The sequence below is a fragment of the Brassica napus genome, chromosome C5, assembly GCF_020379485.1.
Source record: "Brassica napus cultivar Da-Ae chromosome C5, Da-Ae, whole genome shotgun sequence".
In the NCBI taxonomy this organism is placed as follows: domain Eukaryota; kingdom Viridiplantae; phylum Streptophyta; class Magnoliopsida; order Brassicales; family Brassicaceae; genus Brassica; species Brassica napus.
This window is the reverse complement of record NC_063448.1, coordinates 13,402,474-13,425,934: the sequence shown is the minus strand read 5'-3', so window position 1 is coordinate 13,425,934 and position 23,461 is coordinate 13,402,474. Positions and strand designations below refer to the sequence as shown.

Below are 23,461 nucleotides of genomic sequence, written 5' to 3'. Positions count from 1 at the left end.
GTTTTTTGTTTTTAATCATTTACCCGGTTCGTTCCGGTTTAGTAAAGACGAGATGAAACAACGAGAATCACACTCACTCTTCGTCGGATGTCGGGTTTTCTTTTTTTTTTTAACATTGAACCGGTTTGTTCCGGTTTAGTAAAGACAAGATAAAACAAACAACTCACTCGTGGTCGGGAATGGAAATGAGAAAGTTCAGAAATGGCGACGGAGAATAAACCGAAGATTGTGTGGAACGAAGGGAGACATAGATTCGAGACGGAGGATCACGAAGCTTTCATTGAGTACAAGATGAAGAACAACGGGACCTTCATGGACTTGGTTCGAACTTACGTGCCGTCTTCAAAAGGAGGATTGGGTTTGGCTTCGCATCTCTGCGTCGCTGCCTTCGAACACGCCTCCTCTCGCTCCTTCTCCATCGTCCCCACTTGCTCCTACGTTTCCGTAAGTTGATTCTTCCTCCTTTGCGATTCGTATACCGTTTTTTTAATCTTATGATGAAAGTCTCGTCTTCTTGGCAGGAAACGTTTCTTCCCCGAAACCCGTCTTGGAAGCATCTGGTTTACACAGAGGAGTCCAAGATCCTCAAATCTAGCATCTGATCAGGCTCTCTTGCTTTGCGTTTGGTGAATAAAACATAAAACATTACATTATTAAGCCTTCTTTCATGTTTATGTAAACAACAAAATGTCAACATTTGGCGTGTAACACCAACAAACAGAGACACTAGTAATGTTGTTGTCATAATAATCAAGCAAAACATGCAAACATTATATTCTACATTGATATATTATGTTCTTTGTACATTGAGATAGGCGTTGGTTGATGTGTCACTCTAGCCGGTGACAAAGTAATCCATTTTCTCTGGAGGTAAGTTCAAGACCGATTGTTCAACCTGAATCACAAAAAGAAAAAAACAGATTCATATCAAATTAGCTATAGACTTGAAACCAACAAAGGGATATATAAAGCAATCTTTTTGTTACTTGCCTCTTCGAACGGGACGAAGACGAAGGGAGTCATACCCCTCTTGTGTGAGACGGCAGGTATATCCGGATTGTGAGTCTCGTCGTCTCTCCAATTCTCAACTACCCCAAGAATGTCCTCTTCTGTGCTACTTCCTTCCTCGTCGTTCACACCACTCGTCACTAGTGACAGCAAATCCATCCTGTTATTCGCTCCAATCGCCGTTCCTCTTAACCTATACATCACACCCCAAAAACAGAACACTAAGATCAAAAGTTCAAGCAATAATCCTTCCAAATGAATTCTATGTTCCCATAGCAAACCAAGCTTCTTATACTACTACTAAAATGGAACTTTCTCTATCCTGACATTTTGAAGGATTGTAATACCTTAAACGGATCCTTAAGACAGTAGGGCGCGTCCCTGGATACAGAACAGCTGCTTCGATCTGCCAAAAAAAATTAACTGTTTTCAGGAGATGGAAGAATTAATGTTGTTGATATACCAATCCAATACACAGTTAAGAGGCAGCTGACCTTGTCATCTGTCATTGACAATGTGTAAGTGCCTCTGTAAAGACCGTCTGCTTTAGAAGACTTAAAGATCATGTATTTGGCAACATCCTTCAACTTCTGCGAAGAGTTCTGGAGTAACCAAAAAAAGAAAAAAACAATGTAAATTATCAAAGTAGATGACGTTTATATATCTATCTACTTGGATTGAAGTGTACAAACCTTGTAAAGAAACCTGCCAGAAGGGTAGAATCTTATGTAGCGGAAGTAACATACCTGCCAAAAAGAAGATGCTATTCATTAGATGGGTCTGTATGGGGGGGGGGGGACAAGATGCAAGTACAAGAGAAAAGACAAAGACTTTACAATGTGAACTGGATTTGTAATCTTCCACTCAGCAATTCCAGCTCGAATGTAAGTGTTTCTACTCACATAAATACCTGAGAATTAAGAAGATACAAGCCAAAAGTCTTTGAGAAATGGTAGTATCCGGAATAAGGCAAGTTTACTGAAGAAAGATATATAGCAAGAGTTGATGATGTTAATCAAGGACCGTATACAAAAGAAAGATTACCATCAGTACGAACTCTGGATCTAAGAAGCCACATTTTCCTCCATGATCCATCGTATTTAGACTGCAAGATCCTATAGTTTTCGATAACTCCAGCAGTCTGCCAAGCTTTCAAGCACGCGTTACGCCAGAAGACAGGGTTGCGAACAGTGTACCTCCACTTTCTGCAGACACAAGCTGCTCTGCCAAGGTCATAAGGCAACATCCGAGCAAACACCTACAAAAAAGTAACAACATATATATATATATATATATATCCATGAGCCAACTTCAGCAGCTAAAAAGAACAGATAGGGGAAGGCTCCAACCTCGAAAAGAAGCTCATCAGGCAAGGAACGATGGATCAATGCTGGATCGAACTGTGGTTTACTGCTTGTGCTTCCGAATGGTGCCACGGGCCTTACATGGACTCCATAGAGATCTGAAACAAAAGAAAGAGGAAAGCGTAAAAATCACACTGGTGCTAAATGAGTAAAGATTAGTAGTACCAAGCCAAGGCCTCTTTGTGATAAAGTATTGTACAGTCCTGAGCCGTAACGCAGATTCAAGCTCGGATGGTATGTTGAGAGCATCTGTTAAATCAAAACAACAGAATCAATAATAAGTTAGATCAAAAACTCTTTCTTTTTCTCAATTTTTGCACTTAAAACAAACACATTTCACGAGACTATATTTTAGATCAATTACTAAGCATTCTTTTTTTTTTTCATTCCGCGCAAAAGCTGTGTTTATTATGCAAATCAACACGATGAGTTTGAGCGATATATTAAAATCTATAAAGAAGATATCCATTCAGAGTCAGCTCCAATTTATCAAATCGCAAAACAGAGACCACCCGTGTTCTCGATAGATCATATATTGATCCGTGTGGGGCCAAGACGATACGATTCAAAACTTAAATCTGAAACTGAAATACCTGAAGTCATGGGAAATTGCTAGAGAATTGGGTGATGTTCCGAATGAAAAAACGAATTCGAGAGCGGTTTCGTAGCCGCGATCCTCTGTTACCGAAAAAATAAGAAACAGGACGATAAGATTAAGACCAGAGACTTATTTTTATTTTTGTGTTGTCTCGAAGAAGGCTCACATTATTCACATGGAAACCGACGTTTCAAGGTAGGTTTTTTATATAGTACTATGTTTGAACCAAAGTGGTATGGTTAGCTGTTTCTCTTTGGTGGTTTATCATGGTTCCTAAAAGATGTGTGGTTGCTACTAGGGGTGGGCAAAATATTCGAACCGAACCGAGTTAAACCGAACCAACCGAATCGAAATCGATTCAAACCGAACCCAAATCGATTCAAACCGAACCAAAGTCTATTTCAATCTATTCGGTTGAAGATTTTCCTAACCTGAATGGTTCGGTTCGGTTCGATTTTATCGAACCGAACCGAAAAACCGATGTGTTTTTGTAATTATTTAAAGAGAAATTATTTTAAATGACTCTAATTAATCATAAAATGACTAGATTAACTCATAGTATAATTTTAAAATTACTACACTAACTTTTGAAACATAGAAATTTACTATTTTGCCATTACTAGTAATCAAACCCTAATTAAAAAAAGAAACACATTTTAATACTAAGAAAAAAAAAATGTCGAACACATTATCTTTGACAGGTTTCTTCACCAGGGCTAGAACACGCTCTTCTTGTCGTCTCGTCACCTCCATCTCCGACGGTTCCTTTTCCGTCCACAACCAGCTTCGTCTCCGTCACCTCTACCGTAACTCAACAGCAACTCAAACTTCCATCCAGCAACTAGGCGAGATGTTAGCAGCTCGTCTGGACGCTTTAACGGTAGCTCTAACACCGCGCATGGAACATCAAGGCCAGCACGGGGTTCAAGCTCCATTACCACCGGTTCAACAACACCTTCCTCCGCCTCAGCACCCCCAGCAACAACAACAGCTTCCACCACCACGACCAGGACACCATCAACGAGCTCCACCTCAACACCAACTCCACCCGCACCAGCAATTTCTCCCTCCACCACCACAAGACCGGCGCCAGAGAAACCAGCATCAATACGCCATCGAGGACGATGAAGATGATCAACATCAACAAGTCTTCCTTGAGGATCTGCGAAAACGGGATAACTATGGCAACCACTGGGAAAAAAGTTTCCGCGTGGATATACCGGAGTTTCACGGCGGCCTACGGGTGATGATCTCATTGACTGGTTGATATCAGTCGAAGAAATACTTGAATTTAAACAAGTACCTCCAGCTCGGCGTGTACCACTCGTCGCAACCCGGTTCCGCAGTCATGCCGCTACATGGTGGAAGCAACTGAAATCAACGCGCTCTCGCACCGGGAAAGCACCTATCCAGTCGTGGGAGAAGCTTACGAAACATCTACGACAGACCTTCCTACCACACAACTACGAGAGAACCATGTATACGCGTTTACAAAACCTTCGACATGGCAATCGCAGTGTCGATTAGTACGCTGAAGAATTCTCTTTGTTACTAACGCGTAACGAAATTAATGATAGTCAAGTTCAACTGGTGTCTCGCTTCATTGGTGGTCTCCGGTCGCAACTACAGACAGCCATGGCACAATTTGATACTTCGACAATTGGGGAAGCTCTTAGGCGTGCAGCGTCGTTTGAACAACAATCACGTTCGTCTTCTTGGTCTCAATCGGAAATCCGATCATAGACACAAGAGCAACCATCGAGCAATACATCATCGTCAAAAGAAAACGTTGAAGCCGCATCTTCTGCAACCAAACCAGTCATCCAGGACGAGCAGACAGTACGTCGGTCTACGCGACCCAACGCCCTCCGTTGCTATTCCTACGGTGAACAAGGCCACCGACAGACGGCTTGCCCGCATGCTAACCGCCGTGGACTCCTGCTTGAAGAGACACTCGGCGAACCAGAAGTTTATGACTCCCAAGAAGAAGGCGACCAAGACGATGATATCATCCATCCCACCACCGGTGATACTGGACGCATACTTGTGCTCCGTCAGACATGCCTCACACCATGTAAACATGATGAAAAGTGGCTTCGTACGAATATCTTTCGCTCTACTTGCACCATAAAGGATCGTGTTTGCAGCTTTGTGATTGATTCTGGAAGTAGCAAAAACGTTATTTCCGAATACGCAGTCGACAAACTAGGTATCGCACGGGAAACACACCTGGCACCCTATTCTCTAGGATGGCTTCATGAAGATACCACGGTGAGGATCACCCAGTGTGCCCTAGTCTCTTTTTCGATCGGTCCTTATTACAAAGATCGGATCTATTGTGATATTGCAGCAATGGACATAAGCCACCTCTTGTTGGGACGTCCATGGGAATACGATCGGAATATCATTCATTATGGTACCGATAATACCTATCAGTTCACATGGGACACACATAAGATACTACTTCTTCCATCGAAAGAACCAATGCTACCAATCCCTACTACACCAGTTGTTCCTACACCTCCATCAAAGCGGGTATCATTGATCTGTTCTTATCAGATATTATGATCTGAATTGAAAACAGAAAGTCGAATGTTTGCATTAATACAGTCACCTATGACTCACCTTCCCTCTCCGAAGGTTCATAAAGATATTATCATCACGGTTCTGGAAGAGTTTCGGGATGTCTTTCCAAAAGATCTTCCGACGGGCTTACCTCCGCTACGATACAACACCGTATCGACCTCGTTCCAGGAGCTACCTTACCTAACCGGCCACATTACCGTATGATCCCCGACGAGCATGAGGAGCTCCGGCGCCAGGTCGAAGATCTCCTGTGAAAAGGCCATATCCGCGAGAGCATGTCGCCATGCGCTGTGCCGGCACTTCTCATCCCAAAAAAGATGGTATCTGGCGTATGTGTGTGGACAGCCGAGCCATCAATAAAATCACGGTGCGATATCGTTTTCCAATTCCCCGTCTTGATGACTTATTAGATCAAATTGGGCGTGCGTCAATATTTTCTAAGATTTATCTCAAGAGCGGTTACCATCAAATACGGATTAGACCCGGGGATGAATGGAAGACAGCTTTCAAAACGCGTGAAGGATTGTTCGAGTGGCTTGTAATGCCGTTCGGATTGTCAAATGCTCCTAGCACTTTCATGCGCATTATGAACCAAGCGTTGCGGCCTTTCATTGGTAAATTTGTTGTCATCTATTTCGATGACATATTGATCTTTAGTTCCTGCATCACCGAGCATGTAGCCCATATTCGCGAAGTGTTGCAAGTTCTGCGCATGGAGAAGTTATTTGGCGCCCAACAAAAGTGTGAATTCGGTGTTGCAGAGGTCCTTTTCTTGGGGTACGTAGTTTCCACCGCGGGCTTATCAATGGATCACACTAAAGTCAAAGCCGTCCGTTCCTGACCTATCCCCACGACGGTTTCTGCAGTCCGGAGTTTTCATGGGCTTGCCTCTTTTATAGTCGTTTTGTGAATCACTTTAGCTCCATCATGGCACCGATAACGAGTTGTATGAAGGAGGGTAAGTTTCACTGGACCCTCGAGGCAACAGCTGCGTTCGAACTCATCAAAACCAAACTCACGACCGCACCAATTCTCATACTACCGGACTTCTCAGCAACCTTTGAGCTTCATAGTGATGCGTCGAATCTAGGTATTGGGGCCGTCCTTAGCCAACAAGGGCATCCGATTGCTTTCTATAGCGAGAAACTGGCGGGTACACGTTCTCGTTATAGTACATACGACGTGAAATTTTATGCAATTGTTCAAGCGATCAAACATTGGCGTCATTACCTTGTACACCGCGACTTTATTCCTTTTACGGATCATGATGCTTGCATCATCTTGATAGCCAGGCAAAGGTATCATCACGCCATGCATCTTGGATTGCCTATTTGCAACAATTCACGTTCTCTATTCGCCATCAGTCGGGCAAGACGAACCGTGTGGTTGATGCTTTGAGCCGTAGACACAGCCTTCTCACATCAATCCACGCTACGGTTCCGGGTTTTGCTTTTTTAGCTGATTTATATACACAAGATAGCTTCTTTAAACGTTTGTTTGACGACGCTACGACCGGCATCTCTACGGACTACACGCTCCAAGATGGGTTCCTCTTCAAAGGTCTGCGACTTTGCGTCCCAGCGAGTAGCTTGCGTCTGAAGTTCGTGCAAGAGCTACATAATGAGGGTCACATAGGTCGTGACAGGACGCTCCAGCTTGCAACTACATCTTATTTCTGGCCATCTATGCGACGTGATATTGAGAGGTTTGTGGAGCGATGCGCGATTTGTCAACTTGCCAAAGGTAAAGCTTCCAATGCGGGCTTATATCTTCCGTTACCGATTCCCACACAACCTTGGACAGATGTCAGTATAGATTTTGTTCTGGGTTTGCCACGAACTCAAAAGGGCCACGACTCCATCTTCGTCGTCGTGGATCGATTCTCCAAGATGGCTCATTTTATTCCTTGTAAGAAGACCACGGATGCGGTTAATGTCGCTGTGCTTTTCTTTCGAGAGATCTACCGTTTACATGGGCTACCGACTTCCATAGTTTTGGATCGTGATACAAGGTTTCTGAGTCACTTTTGGCGTTCTTTGTGGAAACTCTTGGGTACTAGCTTGGATATGAGTATTGCGTATCATCCTCAGACGGATGGACAAACTGAAGTTACTAATCGATCACTGGGAAATCTTCTTCGTTGTCTCCTGGGCGACAATATCAAATTATGGGATACTAAGCTCGGACAAGCCGAGTTTGCGCATAACAGGGCTTTGAACCGGAGTTTGGGTTTTTGTCCTTTTCAGGTGGTGTATGGCATCCTTCCTCGCGGACCTCTCGACCTCACCACATTGCCTGATAAATCGCGTGTTCATGGCGAAGCCTTAGATTTCGATTCCGGTATTCAAGACATTCATTAAATGGCAACTAATAAATTGACAACCTCTGCTTCTAAATACAAAGCGGCTGCTGACAGGAAACGGCGAGAGTTGATCTTTGAGCCGGGAGATTCTGTTTGGGTCGTCTTGACTAAATATCGCCTTCCGTCTGGTGAATACAACAAAGTTAAGTCCCGCAAGATAGGCCCGGGGGAGGTTCTTGAGATGATCAACCCAAATGCTTATCGAGTTCGGCTTCCTCCTACTCTTCGGACTTCTGATGTGTTTAATGTCAAGCATCTCTTCCCTTATCATGGAGACAACGATGATCCGGATTCGTGGTCGAATTCCTTCTCACCCGGGGAGACCTGATGCAGCAGCACCTAGGATTTTCGACGATTCCACCTCCACAACTAATTAGGATTCTTTCCTTATTATCTATTGACGGTTTTATTTCATTTTAGTATGTTTTCCTAATAATTACGGGTTTCCCGATTCATTTAGGTTTTGGCTTTTATAGTTATTATAAATAGAGATCGTGGTCAACCTTTGTAAGACACGATTGATTAATAAGAAGTTATAAGTTTTAGATTTTAAAAGAGCTTTGCAAAAGGCACTGCGAAGAGTATTCACACCCTATCCATCTTGTTTTCGAATTACCTTTGACTACAAGAAACCAGTTTCGAGATCAAACCTTTGATCTTTGAACTTCACAGTTTCCGCTCTCTATCAGAGAATTACTTTAAAATCGATAGTTTGTGCATGTAATTCAAAAAATAGAGTTGTTCATGTGGTTTTTGGCATGACTTCAAAGTTTGTGTGTGAAATAGCCGGGAACAACTAGTTCATAGGGGAATAAGTCATTTTTCCATTGTTCATGTGGTTTTTGGCATGACTTAAAAGTTCATGTGTGAAAAAGCCGGGAACAACTAGTTCATAGGGGAATAAGCCATTTTCCCTCTCATTATGGAGTGAGAAATATAGTAGGGTTGGAGTATTTTTACTTCATACTCTTTTTTACTCTATTTTGGAGGAAAAAATAGAGTGAAATTAGAGATGCATTAAGTTGTTTATTTTTTGTTCATCACTTTATTTTTCACTATAAAATCCCCTATATATTATTTGAGAAGCATTACAACTTCTTTTTGTAGCCACATGTCATCACTAAGATGATTCTTAGAATCATTAGAGAAATATGTTGGTCCATCTAATTATATAATAAGTTTTTTATTAAACTAACAATAAATTCATCATTAATATACTTTATTATTTCCTTAAATAAAATTTACGGAATTGCCTAATGTGGCTAAAGTATATATGGCAATTAATGATTTTGAATAATAAAGATTTGATAAAAAAAATAGTGTATCTTCTATCATATTTGTTTAATTTTAAACTATTAAATAAATTAAACAACCACAATAACCATCTAATAAAAATTTAGATTTTTATGTATATGTTATATTTTGAATTTTTACAAACGTCTATAAATTACTAAAATTGTTAAGAGTCTCACATTCAAATTTTATGATCCATGGTTTAAAAATTTTGTTATAACAAAATATAAATGATTACAAAAATTATATAAGTAAAAAGTCTAATTTAATTAATTATTAAGATTAATATATATATCGTTTTAAATTAAACTATAAACCATATAAAATACAATATTTTTGTTTCAAAGTTTACTTTGAACAATTTTTTGATAAAAGTTTTGAACGATCATTGACAACTTTTTTTTAAAAATTATAAATTACTAAAACTATTAATCCCACAATAAAAATTTTGTTATTAGTAATTTAAATTTTTTTCTATAAAAGATATTAATGATCGAAAAAACTATATGAGTAGAAATCATCATTTAATAGATATTAATATTAAAAATATACTAAAATATATTATCTATGTTAGTATCATTTAAATTTAATTACATATCCTATCAAATATAAAAAAACATATTTTTTGGATTAATAAAATTAATTTATATGTTCGCACCAATTTAATTATATATTTAATATATACTGAACTTTAATTATTTAATATATATTAATTATTTCATAATATGTAAAAATATTTAATACATAAAATAATTTATATATATAATGTTGATCCCGCGTAAAGCGCGGGTCTTAACCTAGTAGAGTACTATTTCAGTAGAAATCAACTCTATTATAGAATAAAGAATATAATAAATCATTGGAAATGGTATTAGAAACTCGGTCCCTGGAGTTGCATTATACCTACCACTTCTATATATTATTAAAAGATAAGTACCCATTTGAAAATGTTCTTACTTCATTAATTAAACTCCTTTTTTTGTGATTGTCATTTTCAGTTGCATTTATGAAATATCTTAAAACGAATAAAACTGCGTAATTTATTACTTGTCTTTTCAGTTACATTAATGAAATATGCTTAAATGAATTTAAACTTAATATTTTATTGTTTGTCTTTTTCAGTTACCTTAATAAAATATCCTTAAATAAATTTGGACATAATGTCATTTAATCAACCAAAAAAACTCATTAGTTATCCTTACGTGCATAATTTTAATAATGAAGATTTTTGAAAACGTGCATCATTAAAATGTTACCTAAAACATGCAGCACTAATATATAACATGCATCAATAAAACTAGAATTTGACTCACACAATTGTACAGATATTATTTTCAGTTGATTAAATTTAAAAATAATTATTTATTCAAAAAATATTTAAGAATGACTATGGTTTTAAAAATTATATGGTATTATTTGCTCATAACTCATTTGTCATTTGATAAATTGTTAGAAAGAAAATTTTAGCATAATATAACTCAGTTGTCATTTGCTAAATTTATGATTTTTATTTATATTTTTTATTATTTAATTATAATATTTTCATTTTATATTTGAAAGATAAATGAATTTTCTTTCAAACAATATTTTTGTAAATGTATTTTTTAAAAAATAATCAATTAAAATTGTTATTATCATTGAATATCATTATTTTTGACATAATATGAGTTTTCGTTTACATCAAAACTTATCATATTTTAGGATAATTTTAATTTAAAATGTAATTTTCATATTTTTCAAACAAATTCTAAAAAAATATTTTTTAAATATTTTGTTATAATTGTTAAAAAATATTGAGTTGCATTTCAAATAAAAAGTAAATATATTAAAAATATTCTAATTAAAATATGTAAAATTTAATATAGTCTTAAGGAAATATTCAAAATAAAAAAAAATTACACATAAAATAATCATGATTTTTATTAACTGGGTGGATCATTATTTATATGATATCGCACACGAAAGAAAAATTTTTGTTTTTAAAATTAACTAATTAACTCTATACACATTTTTTTTATATTTTTTATATGATATCACACATTCGTAAAAAAAATAGATAGTTTAAGATGCAAAAAAAAATATTTATTTAATGAATATAATATGAACGAATATTACAAATACATCATTTAATAAAATAAATAATTAAAAACTGAAAATTCATATCCGCGCTCAGGGTCTAGTATAATATTAAAAGAGAACGGAGTTCAAAAAATAAAATAAAAAATGACCAAAACAAAAGCAAATGAAGCAGCCGTTATTGTTCTGCAGATTGCATATTAAAACTATGAATAGATAAAGAGACCTTCTCTTTCTGTCTATCTACACAAAGCCTTGTCTTCTTCTGTGTACTTTCCTCAAAACTACCAAACTAATTAAGCTAGCAGCTTAGAGACAGAACACACTTTCTCCCCTCAGAGCTCGTCCTTAACTTCCTTAGTTGTCTTTTCCTCTGTCTTAGTCTCTCCAGCTGTGTCCTTGTTCTTGTCAATGAAGCTTGTGATATCTTCCTTTGTCCTGTCTCCTTTGTAAAGCACAATGTTTCCATTCGCTGATCTTAAGTAAATGGTTGGAAAGCCCTTCACATCAAAGGTGTCATGTGGGAAGTCATTTGCGGTTGCATCCTGGACGAGAGTGAAATGAGTAAGAAACCAACAACATAAAACCGCAGAGGATCAATGAACATACTACACTAATGACTTACAAACTTAGCTATGACTACACTTGGGTCGCTTTGGTACGACACAGCAACTTCGTCCAGGATTGGAACAAGATTTTGGCAGTGTCCACACCATGGAGCATAGAACTCAAGCAAGACTGCAAGTAAAAAAGTGATCCATTAATAGTTTGGGACACTATTTTCTATTTAACCTTGTAATGTAACTCACCGTTCTTTCCAGAGTTGAAAACCATCTCGTCAAGGCTCTCAGCAACAACAACTTTCACTGGCTCGTTGTTTTCACTCGGGATAGGTTGAGATTTTTTGTACGGAGAAACTTTCCCGTCCTTGAAGTCATTGATCCATGATTCAATCTGGTCAACCTCCACATTTGTTTTCAGGTACTTTTTGTCATCCACTGTCTGGAGGATGATGAGAGGAAGTTGCCTCTGTTCGACTCCATAGTGCTGTTATTGGTTCAGAAAAAAAGACAGAAAAACTGCTTAGCATTTTGTAACCAACACAGGATGAAACGGTAGGAAGACTAAACCTGGAGTGCCTCTTGGCTGTTCTCAGCATCACCGAGAAGAAAGCTAAGACCATGTCCCTTGTTGGATGCAGCAACTTCACGGTACTTTGATTTAAGAGACTCAGCTCCTTCTCCGTTGAAGTTCATGAAAAACAACGCCTGAAACTCAAAATAGTACCCATCATCAAAGCCATGACTGTTCATGGGCATAGCGAGATGAAACATTCGTCTTCAGTCCTCAAAATCTTAGTGGCTAATTTGTATAATAGATTATTAGACCCCAAATTTATTAATACAACTATATGTACTGATAATTTATTGACAAGCTCTGATCAAAACCAATACAAGGTTAGCAATTATAGGATCAGTGAAGAACAAGGAAGCTTTTAGTGACAGATAATAAACAAAAACAAACTACATATTTTAGTATAATTCATGAACTGGTTACAGAGTGAGATCTATGAGTTACCTTAGTATTAGGGATTTCAAAGAATTTGAGAACATATGGATGGTTGTTTGGATCACTATCAAAGACGGTGATAAGAGGAATGCTTGATTCTTTGACAAATTTCTCCAAAGCTTCTCCAACAAAATCCTGGATGCATCACAGAACAGTGTACCATAAGAACAAGACCACTCGTTCATAATACAAAGTGAAAAGATTTATCTCATGTACCCTGAAATCAACAAACAGTTCATCAAAGGGTTTGAATAGCCTGACTACAGGTCCTGTCACAGACTCTCCACGAGGAAGAAGCTTAGCATCTGAGGTGTGTGCGAAATCATAATCAGAGCGCAGTTTCTCAGCAGTGGCCATGAAAGAATCAAACTCAGCGCCAGATAGTTTAGGGAAAACACCAACCTATAAACACAAGAGAAAGTGACGTTATATAATGAAATGATCATGAAACAGAATATGATGTTTTCTTGACACTTACTGCAACCACATTCTTGTCACCAACAACCTCAGCAGCAGCATCAGCAGACTTGATTTCAAAAGAAGCAGGACCGCTCTGTTTCTTCAAGTAAGTAACAATCCCGTCAGCTTCACGAGGTCCGCTGTATTCTTGAACAGCTTTCCCTCCGTTTCTGAGGATCTTGATTGTTGGGAAGCCCTGAACCGAGTACTTCGTTGCAAATTCTTTGTTTGTTTCCTCGCTTGCATCGATCTTGGCGAGAACCACTGGAGAGACATGACTGCTCAATTCTGACGCAGCCTTCTCGTACTATAAACAAACAAAAAAAAAATCAACACTCACGACTATAGAAATTATACAAATAAGTAAATGATGATAGATTTTTACCTCAGGAGCTAGCTGCTTGCAGTGTCCACACCTGAAGAAGAAGAGATTACAAAATAACACAAGATTACAAATACTCTCACGCATCGATTACACAAGCACGTATTGTGACCTCAGATCATAGATCAACAGTGCAATAACCAGATAACGTTAGTGATCAGAAGAAATCATTCGCACGCAAATCCATAAGGGACAAAAGAATAATCAAACGGTCAATTCAGATCCATGCAGGGATCCATCAGATTCACGAACACACAAAAAACTCATATCAATAAATAAAAAAAACGTTGAATCATTACAAAATGCAATACCAAGGGGCGTAAAACTCGACGACAATGAAATCATGCTTGTTGATGGTTTCGGTGAAGTTAGTGTGATCCAATGTCAACACAAACTCCTTCGTCTCCTTGCTTCTTACGCACGAAGCGAACAACGAGAACACAAGGATCGAACATAACGTGTATCCTCTCATTGCCATTACCGATCTCTGTCTCTCCCTCTCTCTCACCAAGCTTCGGTCGGAAATTCTGTAAGCTCTAGAGCGAAGCTATCGGAGATATTTATCAGCTCGTTTCACGTAAACTTAATGCTACTTGGTCGTTCATCCGCGTGGCAATCATCCATTGGACATTAAGTACTAATAGTTAGGCAATATGGCAACAACTTCTGTAATAAAAATACATTGTCTTGACCATCGGCGGTTGTCAAATATACTATTCTGTTATTTTTTTCCCGCTTTATCAGCAGTAATCTAGATCTGACACGTTAATACGTTATACTATTCTGTTAATTTCATTTTATTTCTATCATATTCATAAGTGTTAACTGTTGACCATGATTAAAGAGTACGATGACCTTTAAGAGAACAACGGCTAAAAGATTAAAAGCAAGTAGTCAACCAATCAATGAATATTATAAATGGAGACAACATATACAAACAATTTTTCTACGCCGAATCTAATTTTTCATTACCAAAATTTTCTGATGCAAAATCAAAATCCTCAGCCTTCCATTTCATCAAGAAGAAGACTGAGGCTGTTGAAACCTAACATGTTCATGAGCTTTCACAACTTGTGATGTGAAATTCCCTAAAGCCTCAAAGATGGGCACTAAACCAGACTGTAAGCTACTTGAAGCCGCATTGTTCACTAGCTTAATCGTTTCCTTATGCCTCGCTCTCTCTTCCTCCAGCTTCTTCCTCATCGAATCCAAATCCACCTTCAGATCATCCAGCGCCGAGATCCTCCCGCTCTCCGACAACACCACGCTCCTCTCCGACGACGCGCCGCCGTCTTGTAACTGCTCGTTTCTCATCCTCACCCTCGCCCTCTCCATCCGAAGATCATTCAACCGTTTCTCGAAATCATGAGACACGTACTCCGCTTTCACTCTCTGCCTCTGCTCCTCGTCTTGTCTCTCCCACAGCTCGTGTAAACTCGCGGCGAAACCTTCCATGGCGTTTGTGACGTTATCTCCTGAGATTCTCTCCATCGCTTCTTGCCAGTCCTTGCATATAACGAAAACGTGCGGAGCTCCAACGCGGCCCGGAGAGAAAGGAGCCACTCCGTCTTCCGTCGACTCGGGTTCGTAGTGAAGACATCTTGATAGCCACCCGTTTAGAGACTCCACGTAGAGTTTCTGAGTGTTGACCCAGTCGTTGAAGCTGATGCACCATTCTCTTAGCTCCATCTCAAGATCAAGAATCGCTTTGAGACCAGAGTCTCTTTGTAAGCCGGTGTTTGCTCTCAGAGATCGTACCTTGCTCTCCATGATGGCCTGGAACTGCTTCTGGTGGCACTTAAGCATCAATCTCCACATTCTTATTAACCTGAATCGTATATTACACAAAAGGAATATACAGTTATAAAAGGTTGGGGCTATGATATTTTATTAATTTATAGAGTTATTAATTTTTTTAAAAAATCATTTTTTTATCAATTTATAGAGTTACAAAAATGAAATGGTTTTTTTATTTATTACCCATGAATCAACTGAGTGAGTTGTGGCTGTAACTCTTCGTCTCTCAGTTTATGTATCCTATTGGAAATGGAATCAACGGATCTTATACAGACATCGAGTTTGGTTAGCAGCTTCCTAATGGCTGCTCGAGTTGTATCAATCTTGCTAGACTCTGCACCAAGACTATCTAGTTTCTTCAGTGTTTTGCACTTTTCTTCGTAGATAACTCGAAGCTTCTCTTCATCCTGCCATCAACAAACGTCACAACAATATTGCCTAAAGAGACATTAAACCATTCAAAAATCAAGAAACAGAGTTGATTGATACCTTGACTTCCTTGTACAGTTTCTTTTCCCAGGCGTAGAGTTTCTCCAAGGTTGATGAGAGGTTTGCAGTGAAGCCTTCTGGAACGTCCTGAACATTGTATGATTTTGCTATTTTAAGTATCCTTGATGTTAACCTTATCGATGGTTGTGGCTGAGAGCGTGATGACATGATCCGAGAGAAGATAACTAGAGAGAGAAAACAAAAAGCAACAAGGTTAAGTCTCAAGTGATGCAAATCTAATCTATGATTCATATAATCAAATCCATAACAGTTCAATCTCAGAGGCAAAGAGAGCATTATTCATTACCTTTAAGGCCAGAGCTTTTCTGCTGATAAGGCAACTTGCTGACCTCAAGCAACACAGCCACTTCCTTACCATGCGAAGAAGCAGCCTCAAACTCACTCTTGATCTCCTTCACAACTTCTCTTAGATCTCTAGTGGCGTGAACCGACAATGCAGAGAGGCTACTTATCTTGGAAGACTCAACATCAAAAGAAGTTGCTGGTATATTCTCCTCCAACTCAAAGCTCACTCCTTTCTTCCTCACGTACTCTTCCTCTACTTCTCCAACGCTCTTCCTAGCCACAGCCTCATGCCCGTGGCTGCTACTACTCTCTTCTCCTTCGTTAACATGGTGAAACTCAGACCCTTCTTCACTGCTGGTAAACGAAGACACCGTCTTTGAACTGAAAGAGCTCTCTACCATAGGCACATCCCTCGATGTTCCTTCACCTGAGTCTCCTCCTCTCTTCTTAATCTTCCTCTCATCTAGTTGGGACCAATGGCTCGGCTCGTTCTCAGGTATATGCTCTTTCATCTTCTCAACACTTTTTCTCTTGGACTGTTTCAACGTTTCTTGCTCTGTCTCATCTTCCAACTCAGGAATCCCTTCCCTCTCTCTCACCTCCCTCGAGTCAAGACTGCTTGAACTCGACTTAACTCCACCAGCAGCCGGATAACTTTCACCGGCTCCAGTTCTGTTGTAATCGTAAGTATCAAACACATTCAAAAAGTCCCAAGTGGAAACCGTGGGAGGAGACGGAGGAGGCCTCGCCGGAGACGGCGGCGCTGCTCTACGTTGCTGCTCAGGATAACCATAATAACCATAACCATTCTCCTGTGGCCACTGCCCGTTCTCAACTCGGTGATTCTCCGGCTGAAACACTACCGGACGAGACGCTGGCGCAGACTTCTTCATGAAGTACATTCCTTGATACGGGTTCGGGTTCTCTCCCATAAAGCCCCAACCTTGGCCCGGATACTGGTAACCGGAGGAGAAACCCGGCGGGTAACTTGGTGGGTAACCGGGAGGATAAGTTTCCGGTAAAGGTTGCTCCTTTAGCACTTTAGGGCTAGATTCGATATGGATATGATGACCTAAAGAATCATCAGATCCAGATTCCGATCCCGAATCGAACTCAGATCCAGACGGTAAATGCAAATGCGAGCCTTCTCCGTCATCTTCTTCGACGACGGAATGCGAAACAGAGGTCGAAGAAGAGGAGATCTTGTGTTTCTTCTTCCCTTCGTCGGAAGGCAGAGTAAGAACCGGCGAGTCCGGCGGCGAAGAGTTGTTGTTGGAGCCAGCAGAGAGGACTAACTCCTCGTCGACGAAGCGTTTGATAGACTCTCCGACGTCGCAGAGAGACTGAAAGTAAGCGAGGTGAGCGGCGGCCAAAGCAGAGCGGTGATACGACGCCGCTTTGATCAGTTCTTTCCTCTCTCTACAGAGAATCACAAGCGGTTGGTCGTCGACTTTGGATCCTCCGCAACCCATTCCGTAGTCTCAAGTCTCATGCTTTTGCCTGAAAGGACAATGGGAAGACCATCTCTTTGGTTGGGCTTGCTTTCTAATCGGAAAACAGAGGATTGAAGAATAGAATCCAAAGATTAGTGATTTGTCGTTATGGGGAGGAAGAAAACAAAAGGGGTTAAATTAAACGTACAAGAGAGCTCTCGTGCATGCGAGAGAGTGACAGAAGAATCCATGGGTTTGCTGATTTCTTTAAACGAGACCCCGTACCAGACACAAAACAGAGGAGAGAGAGACAGAAAGCAAAAAGGGTTTTCGAGTTAAATTTTAATAACTATTATTATTAAAAACAAAAAAGGATTCGTCTTGTTGCAATTAAGTTTGTTGTCTACGAAATTTAACAGATAGGGATGTGTGTAAGGAAGCTAGGGATCTGGGGCGAAAATTAAATGCTAGTATTGAAGAAAGTGTTAGAGACGAGGAAAAAAAAAACAAATTTCTGAAATTTCTGCAGAATTTTTCCGGGAAAGACTGAGACATGAGTGAAACGACGTCGGCGACGAAAGGAGGTTGGGATAAGACCCTCTTCTTTTAATTCTTTATGATTTTTCCTCCCTACTTTTCGCTTTTTACCCTTTTGCCCTATTACTTTCACTTTTATCTTTTTACTCTTTAACGAGTTTCGAGAAAAAAAAAAAAAAAAAAAAAGGTTTGAACTATATACTCCTCAAATTGTAAATTTAAGTGTACAGTAAAAAGTGTCTCTAGTTTGGTAGGTAGAATGTGTTATAAACTGACAGGTATTATAGATAACCGAAAACAAATAAACTGGTCACTAAAACTTTTTGATACTTTATACGTTACATGTTCGTGATAAATTGACAGGTTTAGTTAGTTTTATTGAGGCTAACAGTATTTTGAAAACAAGGAAAAAGAAACAGTATTAATTAAAACTTAAAACTATGCCAAAACATCTTTTCGTTTTAGCTGCAAGTCTTTTAAATAAACTGTTAGTCCAATAATATGATGGTTCTATAGATTACACAAACACACATTTGTTTTTAAACAGAGAGAGTATAGGATATCGATGGACATTGGAAATGTAAAACATTAAAGTTACCAGTAGAAATTTTGAAGCTTTTTTCTTTAAAATCAATGAGAAATGGGCTCAGTGCTCGAAAATAAGTGAAAAACTAATAAACAAATGCATGAAGGAAACATGAACATGTTACGAGTAGAGATAGGGGCTTGAGGCTAGCTAACAAGAAGAAGAAAAGCTGAAACATGCCATTGGGAAAGTGTGCTAGTCACGTGATGCCAAATCGAGTTTTCACGTGCTTGTCATATCCGGTTCGCATGCACCTTCTCGTCCCAAACTTGGAATTTCAAAATTGATTCTTTAAAATTCAAAATTTTATTGTATTTTTTTAGTTGATGTTGTGCCTGTGATGTCTACCTATTTCTGGCCACCATCAAACTCATATATATTAATTAACACATGTCACTGTAATCATTTCATTTTACCAAAACTAGTATAATCCACCCTCGAAAGCTTGCTAACATATTGATTTGATATCATATAGTCTTAGGGGGGTTATTGGTTTAAGAATTCTAAAGGAATTATAAAATTTTGAGAATCTATTGTTATTGGTTTACAGATTTAAAAAATTTTAAATCTTATCAAAATCCATTGTTACTGGTTTAAAGACTTTTAAATTCCATTCAAATCATTTGTTTTTCATAAAGTTTAGTTATCATGGATTTTATCATTCTATTGAATTCTATTGTTATTGGAAGGTGAATTCCTTATGTTTTTACTCATAAAACTAGACTTTGAAAATATCATCTATTCACATAAGATTTTTGAAATCTGTGTAATAAGAAAAACATGCACATATTGCAACTAAACTCACATGATCTGTAATTTATTATATTTTTATAGTTTCTCATTTGATAAAACAACCGTTTGATTCAATAATGACGAAGAAACCAAACTCACATTGATAACAAGAATGGTGGTTCAAAATCAGGCCATCCACGTTTAATTCCCTCCACAAGTAATTCAATCAATACTTTCGTTTCATCCTGAGTCCAGAAATTATATTTACCTTTTTACTTATCCTCCATTGTAATCTTATTCAAGAACTAATTAATGGTCAGAAGTAGATACATGTATGTAGCTGGACACGAGAAGGAGAAGGAGAAAAGAAGAAGATATGGGTATCATTGTGTCAATTACGTGATGTTTATATATATGGCTTACATCCAGATTTTGTTTTTGGAAATGTTCCGAAGAGATTGTTATACATTGCCTTATAAGAAGAAATATTTTGAAAATAATATATTATGCAAATCCATAAAAATCAATAAAATCTACAAAAGTCAATACAAAGTATTTGATAGAACTTTGGAGAATATTTGTTAACTCTACTTAACTTCTAAGAATCTGTCAACTTTTAAAATCACTTAACTCCTTCTGAATTCTGATTCCAATAACCCCTCCTTATAGTTTAATTTCTCTAGTTCAAAATAAAATATTTTACAAATATTTTGATGAGTACACCTATTTAATGTTGAGTTTGGTATTTTGATTTTGCCATTTAATTTCTACTATGTAATTCTAGTTATATATCAACTCAAACATGTGTAGTCACGTTATTAGTTACTAACTGCTAGTCTGCTAAGACCATTTCCAATCCACCTCTATTTCTATCTCTATATTTTCTCATAAAATAGAGAAATTCTATTATAGAGGTGAAAATGTTCCAATGTATGCCTCTATAATAGAGTTTTTTTATTTATAGAGGAAAATATAGAAATATATTATTTTCACCTCTAAAAATAGAGGTAAAAAGTAGGTTTCCTCTATATTTTTCTCTAAAATAAAGAAACTCTATTATACAGACATACATTGGAGCATTTTCACCTCTTTAACAGAGATTTCTATTTTAGAGGAAATTATAGAGATATATATTGGAGATGCCTTAAAATCTTAAAAGACTACAAAAACCGAAGCTAGAGGACTGGCCACTGATAAATTTGGTAACAAAGTTGGCATGCAATAATCGACATAATCAAGATCTAAGCATATGGGGAGAGGACGAAAAGCAACAATAGCTTATCAAAAAGGGGGAGAAAAAAAAAGCAACAGTAGAGTTAGGTAAATAATTATTGCGGTGTTTAATTACATTATCTTTATATATATATGCATGTAACCCATGCTTCTCTCATCATGATCTAGTATGTATACAATTAAGTGATTAACTATTAGTATACGTTTTAGAAAGCTGATGGTATGTGTAAGAAGATACATGTAAGAGAACTCCAAGATCTCTCGTCTGGATGATAAAATAACATGACTTTTACTGTGTTTTCATTAATGTAATATCGATATGATGATTAGAAAATATATACCATCTCAATAGTTATTAATGGAATTATGGAACGGGTAAAACATTGTAATAATTAAAAGTTAGCATATTTTAACATTTTGCTAAAAACAACATATGTGTATATATATATATTAAACCCTTGCTATTTTTTTGTTTAAGTATTATGAATTCGAAGAAACGCAAAGTTATAGTATTATTTTCTCTCAAACTACGACGTACCAACATAATTGATAACTCACAAATTTGTATACTAAGTACGAATAACGTAGTTGGTCAAGTTGAGTGTACTTTGTTAATGTGTGTACTCTTTTTTTCAAAGTAAGTTAACGTGTATACGTAAAATAAACTCTTAAAAAATAGCAGAATTAATTACTAGTACCTATTTACAATTAATCAGGTAGAGAATCATGCAATAATCAGTGATAAAGTCAGTGAGGTAGTTAATGAAGTGATGATATCACTTTTTAATCTTAACTAATTCTTAATGGTTGTTAGTTGTTACATAATGTCCAAACAAATGGTGAGCTAACTGCACGGAGATAAGATAGACGACAATGGTACGTGGTTATTTCTTACTCCACATTTTATCCTTTTTACGTTAAGTCCGCAACTCTAATACCAATTCTTCATGGTTAACCAACTCTATTTGATGACATAATCACTTTTTATTGCTTTTGGTTCTCTGTATTTTTTCCACGATATGCATCATCATCATTTGACATATTTAACATAGTGCGTAATCTTATAGAGATAAAACATTTTAAAATGTTCGACATTAGAAAAAGGAAGAATAATTTTTTGTATTTGTTGTGTGTAAATCTTCTCAAAAAGGTTTTTGATGAACATCATACCACTTAAGACCCTAAATCTTTATAACTAATCGCTTGGGGGCTCACCATGAGTTTCAACTTGATGCGTCATCATTTGATGGCGTCGAACTCCGCCCCACCCACCCGTCCTTTTAGCTCCATATCTTTGACTGTTATGCATTTAACAAATCAAAATTTTGATGACAATTAAATATCATTACGAAATACGTTTGCTTTCATGTCAAAACTAAGCTCCCTTGGTGAGGGAACACCATCCGTTCTAGGTTTTTTCGACGTCATCTTTTCCATAGACGATTTATATAGTTTCACTTCATGGAGTCCCTTTTTTTTTTTTGTTCAAACCATGGAGTCCATGCAGTGATCTATTTCCATTCAGTTTGATAAACAAATATAAAAATCAAGCTGCAATCGTGTACTTTTGTGGTTGGTACGGGTGAGAATACCCAAGGTTTCATTATTTCTTGAGAAATTTCTGTCTAATTAAATATCTTTTTTTTTTTTTGAAAATGTCTAATTAAATATCTTGTTAAGTACTTAAATTAACCTTTGCGTTTTTCTTCCGACATATCAACTTGATATAAAAGGAAAAAACTCTCTATGAGAACATAAATTGCTTAACCATGAAGATATAAGTGGTCACCATTTTTATTTGTCAACCTTGTAGAAATAACAACATATCATAAGAATATTAACTAGAAGTCAATAACCAAGCCGTATCGCAGGCGGCGTTGGAAACTTTCTTGAAAAAACCCTAACGTTGATGTATTAATCAACAAGTACATCGGTTAACCTAATCCGTCGAAACTAATATTCCAAGAGCACCCAAAAGAGGGGAATCTTGAATGCTCAACAATCAAAACCAAACCCCAACTTTTTATTTTATTTTAAAAGTGGAAATGTTTATTCAAAACCCCACGAAGACTGCCGCGTTACATGACCATGTGACTTGGAGAAATATGACATATACTTCTGACTAAGTCTTAGAATAGATAAATACTAGGCTAGTAGTTTCTTTTTTTCAATGCGTACGTAGTTTTTCTTTTACGCGCATGAGCGTGTGACATAAGCGTTGGTGGGCAATGGACATTAGTTTAATCATTCCTGGACTATTACTATATATGTGAATACGATAATGGTGTTCAACATTAGTTAAACATAAAAGGAGGATAGTTTGTTTTTGTACAACACTATTAGGTGAATACGAGTAACGACCTTTGTCAAGTTGGAGAGCAAACGAAAAAACTGTTATTAAACAAAATGAAAAACAGAATAAAGACGATGATGTGAAAGTTTGTGAGTTTTTTTCTTTTAGAATAACCTGTATTAAAAGTAAAAGTGGTTCTGGTGAATTTAAAAAGTCTGAGGGGTGTTCGTAAGTGTATTTTGGATAATTGAACTTTTAACATAGAGATCTCTGTTCCTCTTTCTTTTCACAAACAACATCATGCTTCCATCTCCATTAACATCATTCCAATTGCTTTGGTTTTGCTTTTAGAGAAAAA

At 37.5% G+C, this 23,461-nt stretch overlaps 4 protein-coding genes across 5 annotated transcripts; 1 reads left to right on the top strand and 3 right to left on the bottom strand.

The window, feature by feature from the left end:
- The first annotated feature begins 193 nt into the window (after positions 1-193).
- Positions 194-806, top strand: LOC106401037 (acetyltransferase At1g77540-like). Its single transcript, XM_013841454.2, has 2 exons — positions 194-444; positions 522-806. The coding sequence occupies exons 1-2, from the start codon at positions 202-204 to the stop codon at positions 600-602; spliced, it is 324 nt and encodes a 107-aa protein (XP_013696908.2). The 5' UTR covers positions 194-201; the 3' UTR covers positions 603-806.
- On the bottom strand, positions 632-3,202 carry LOC106401035 (F-box protein 7). The gene is made up of 10 exons (XM_013841452.3): positions 2,966-3,202; positions 2,538-2,621; positions 2,358-2,470; positions 2,053-2,266; positions 1,845-1,918; positions 1,701-1,754; positions 1,503-1,610; positions 1,356-1,414; positions 991-1,201; positions 632-895 (listed from the first exon to the last, which is right to left on the bottom strand). The coding sequence occupies exons 1-10, from the start codon at positions 2,973-2,975 to the stop codon at positions 836-838; spliced, it is 987 nt and encodes a 328-aa protein (XP_013696906.1). The 5' UTR covers positions 2,976-3,202; the 3' UTR covers positions 632-835.
- A 7,005-nt stretch (positions 3,203-10,207) lies between these two features.
- On the bottom strand, positions 10,208-14,282 carry LOC106399787 (protein disulfide isomerase-like 1-1). The gene is made up of 9 exons (XM_013840239.3): positions 14,009-14,282; positions 13,701-13,731; positions 13,335-13,622; positions 13,073-13,258; positions 12,866-12,991; positions 12,418-12,555; positions 12,097-12,334; positions 11,913-12,025; positions 10,208-11,832 (listed from the first exon to the last, which is right to left on the bottom strand). The coding sequence occupies exons 1-9, from the start codon at positions 14,173-14,175 to the stop codon at positions 11,623-11,625; spliced, it is 1,497 nt and encodes a 498-aa protein (XP_013695693.1). The 5' UTR covers positions 14,176-14,282; the 3' UTR covers positions 10,208-11,622.
- Positions 14,283-14,588: 306 nt separating this feature from the next.
- On the bottom strand, positions 14,589-18,288 carry LOC106397252 (protein ROLLING AND ERECT LEAF 2). 2 transcript variants are annotated; one of them, XM_013837838.3, is made up of 5 exons: positions 17,931-18,288; positions 16,291-17,834; positions 15,984-16,168; positions 15,678-15,901; positions 14,589-15,525 (listed from the first exon to the last, which is right to left on the bottom strand). In XM_013837838.3, the coding sequence occupies exons 2-5, from the start codon at positions 17,759-17,761 to the stop codon at positions 14,715-14,717; spliced, it is 2,691 nt and encodes an 896-aa protein (XP_013693292.1). In that variant the 5' UTR covers positions 17,762-17,834; positions 17,931-18,288; the 3' UTR covers positions 14,589-14,714. The 2 variants fall into 2 exon arrangements, with proteins under 2 accessions (XP_013693292.1, XP_013693291.1); XM_013837837.3 differs by having other exon boundaries at positions 16,291-18,288.
- Between the last annotated feature and the right edge of the window lie 5,173 nt (positions 18,289-23,461).

Bases quoted from the DNA above. Each gene is read 5' to 3' on its own strand.
- LOC106401037 (XM_013841454.2), top strand. From the start codon at position 202: ATGGCGACGGAGAATAAACCGAAGATTGTGTGGAACGAAGGGAGACAT. The intron at 445-521 runs GTAAGTTGATTC...TCTTCTTGGCAG, and splicing joins CCACTTGCTCCTACGTTTCC to GAAACGTTTCTTCCCCGAAA.
- LOC106401035 (XM_013841452.3), bottom strand. The intron at 2,267-2,357 runs GTTGGAGCCTTC...ACTTTTTTGTAG, and splicing joins CTGATGAGCTTCTTTTCGAG to GTGTTTGCTCGGATGTTGCC. The intron at 1,202-1,355 runs GTATTACAATCC...TGTGATGTATAG, and splicing joins GTCTTAAGGATCCGTTTAAG to GTTAAGAGGAACGGCGATTG.
- LOC106399787 (XM_013840239.3), bottom strand. From the start codon at position 14,175: ATGGCAATGAGAGGATACACGTTATGTTCGATCCTTGTGTTCTCGTTG. The intron at 13,623-13,700 runs GTAAAAATCTAT...GTTTGTTTATAG, and splicing joins GCAAGCAGCTAGCTCCTGAG to TACGAGAAGGCTGCGTCAGA. The intron at 13,259-13,334 runs GTAAGTGTCAAG...TTGTGTTTATAG, and splicing joins GTGACAAGAATGTGGTTGCA to GTTGGTGTTTTCCCTAAACT.
- LOC106397252 (XM_013837837.3), bottom strand. From the start codon at position 17,761: ATGGGTTGCGGAGGATCCAAAGTCGACGACCAACCGCTTGTGATTCTC. The intron at 16,169-16,290 runs GTAATGAATAAT...TTCTCTCTCTAG, and splicing joins GAAAAGCTCTGGCCTTAAAG to TTATCTTCTCTCGGATCATG. The intron at 15,902-15,983 runs GTATCAATCAAC...TGTTGATGGCAG, and splicing joins AACTGTACAAGGAAGTCAAG to GATGAAGAGAAGCTTCGAGT.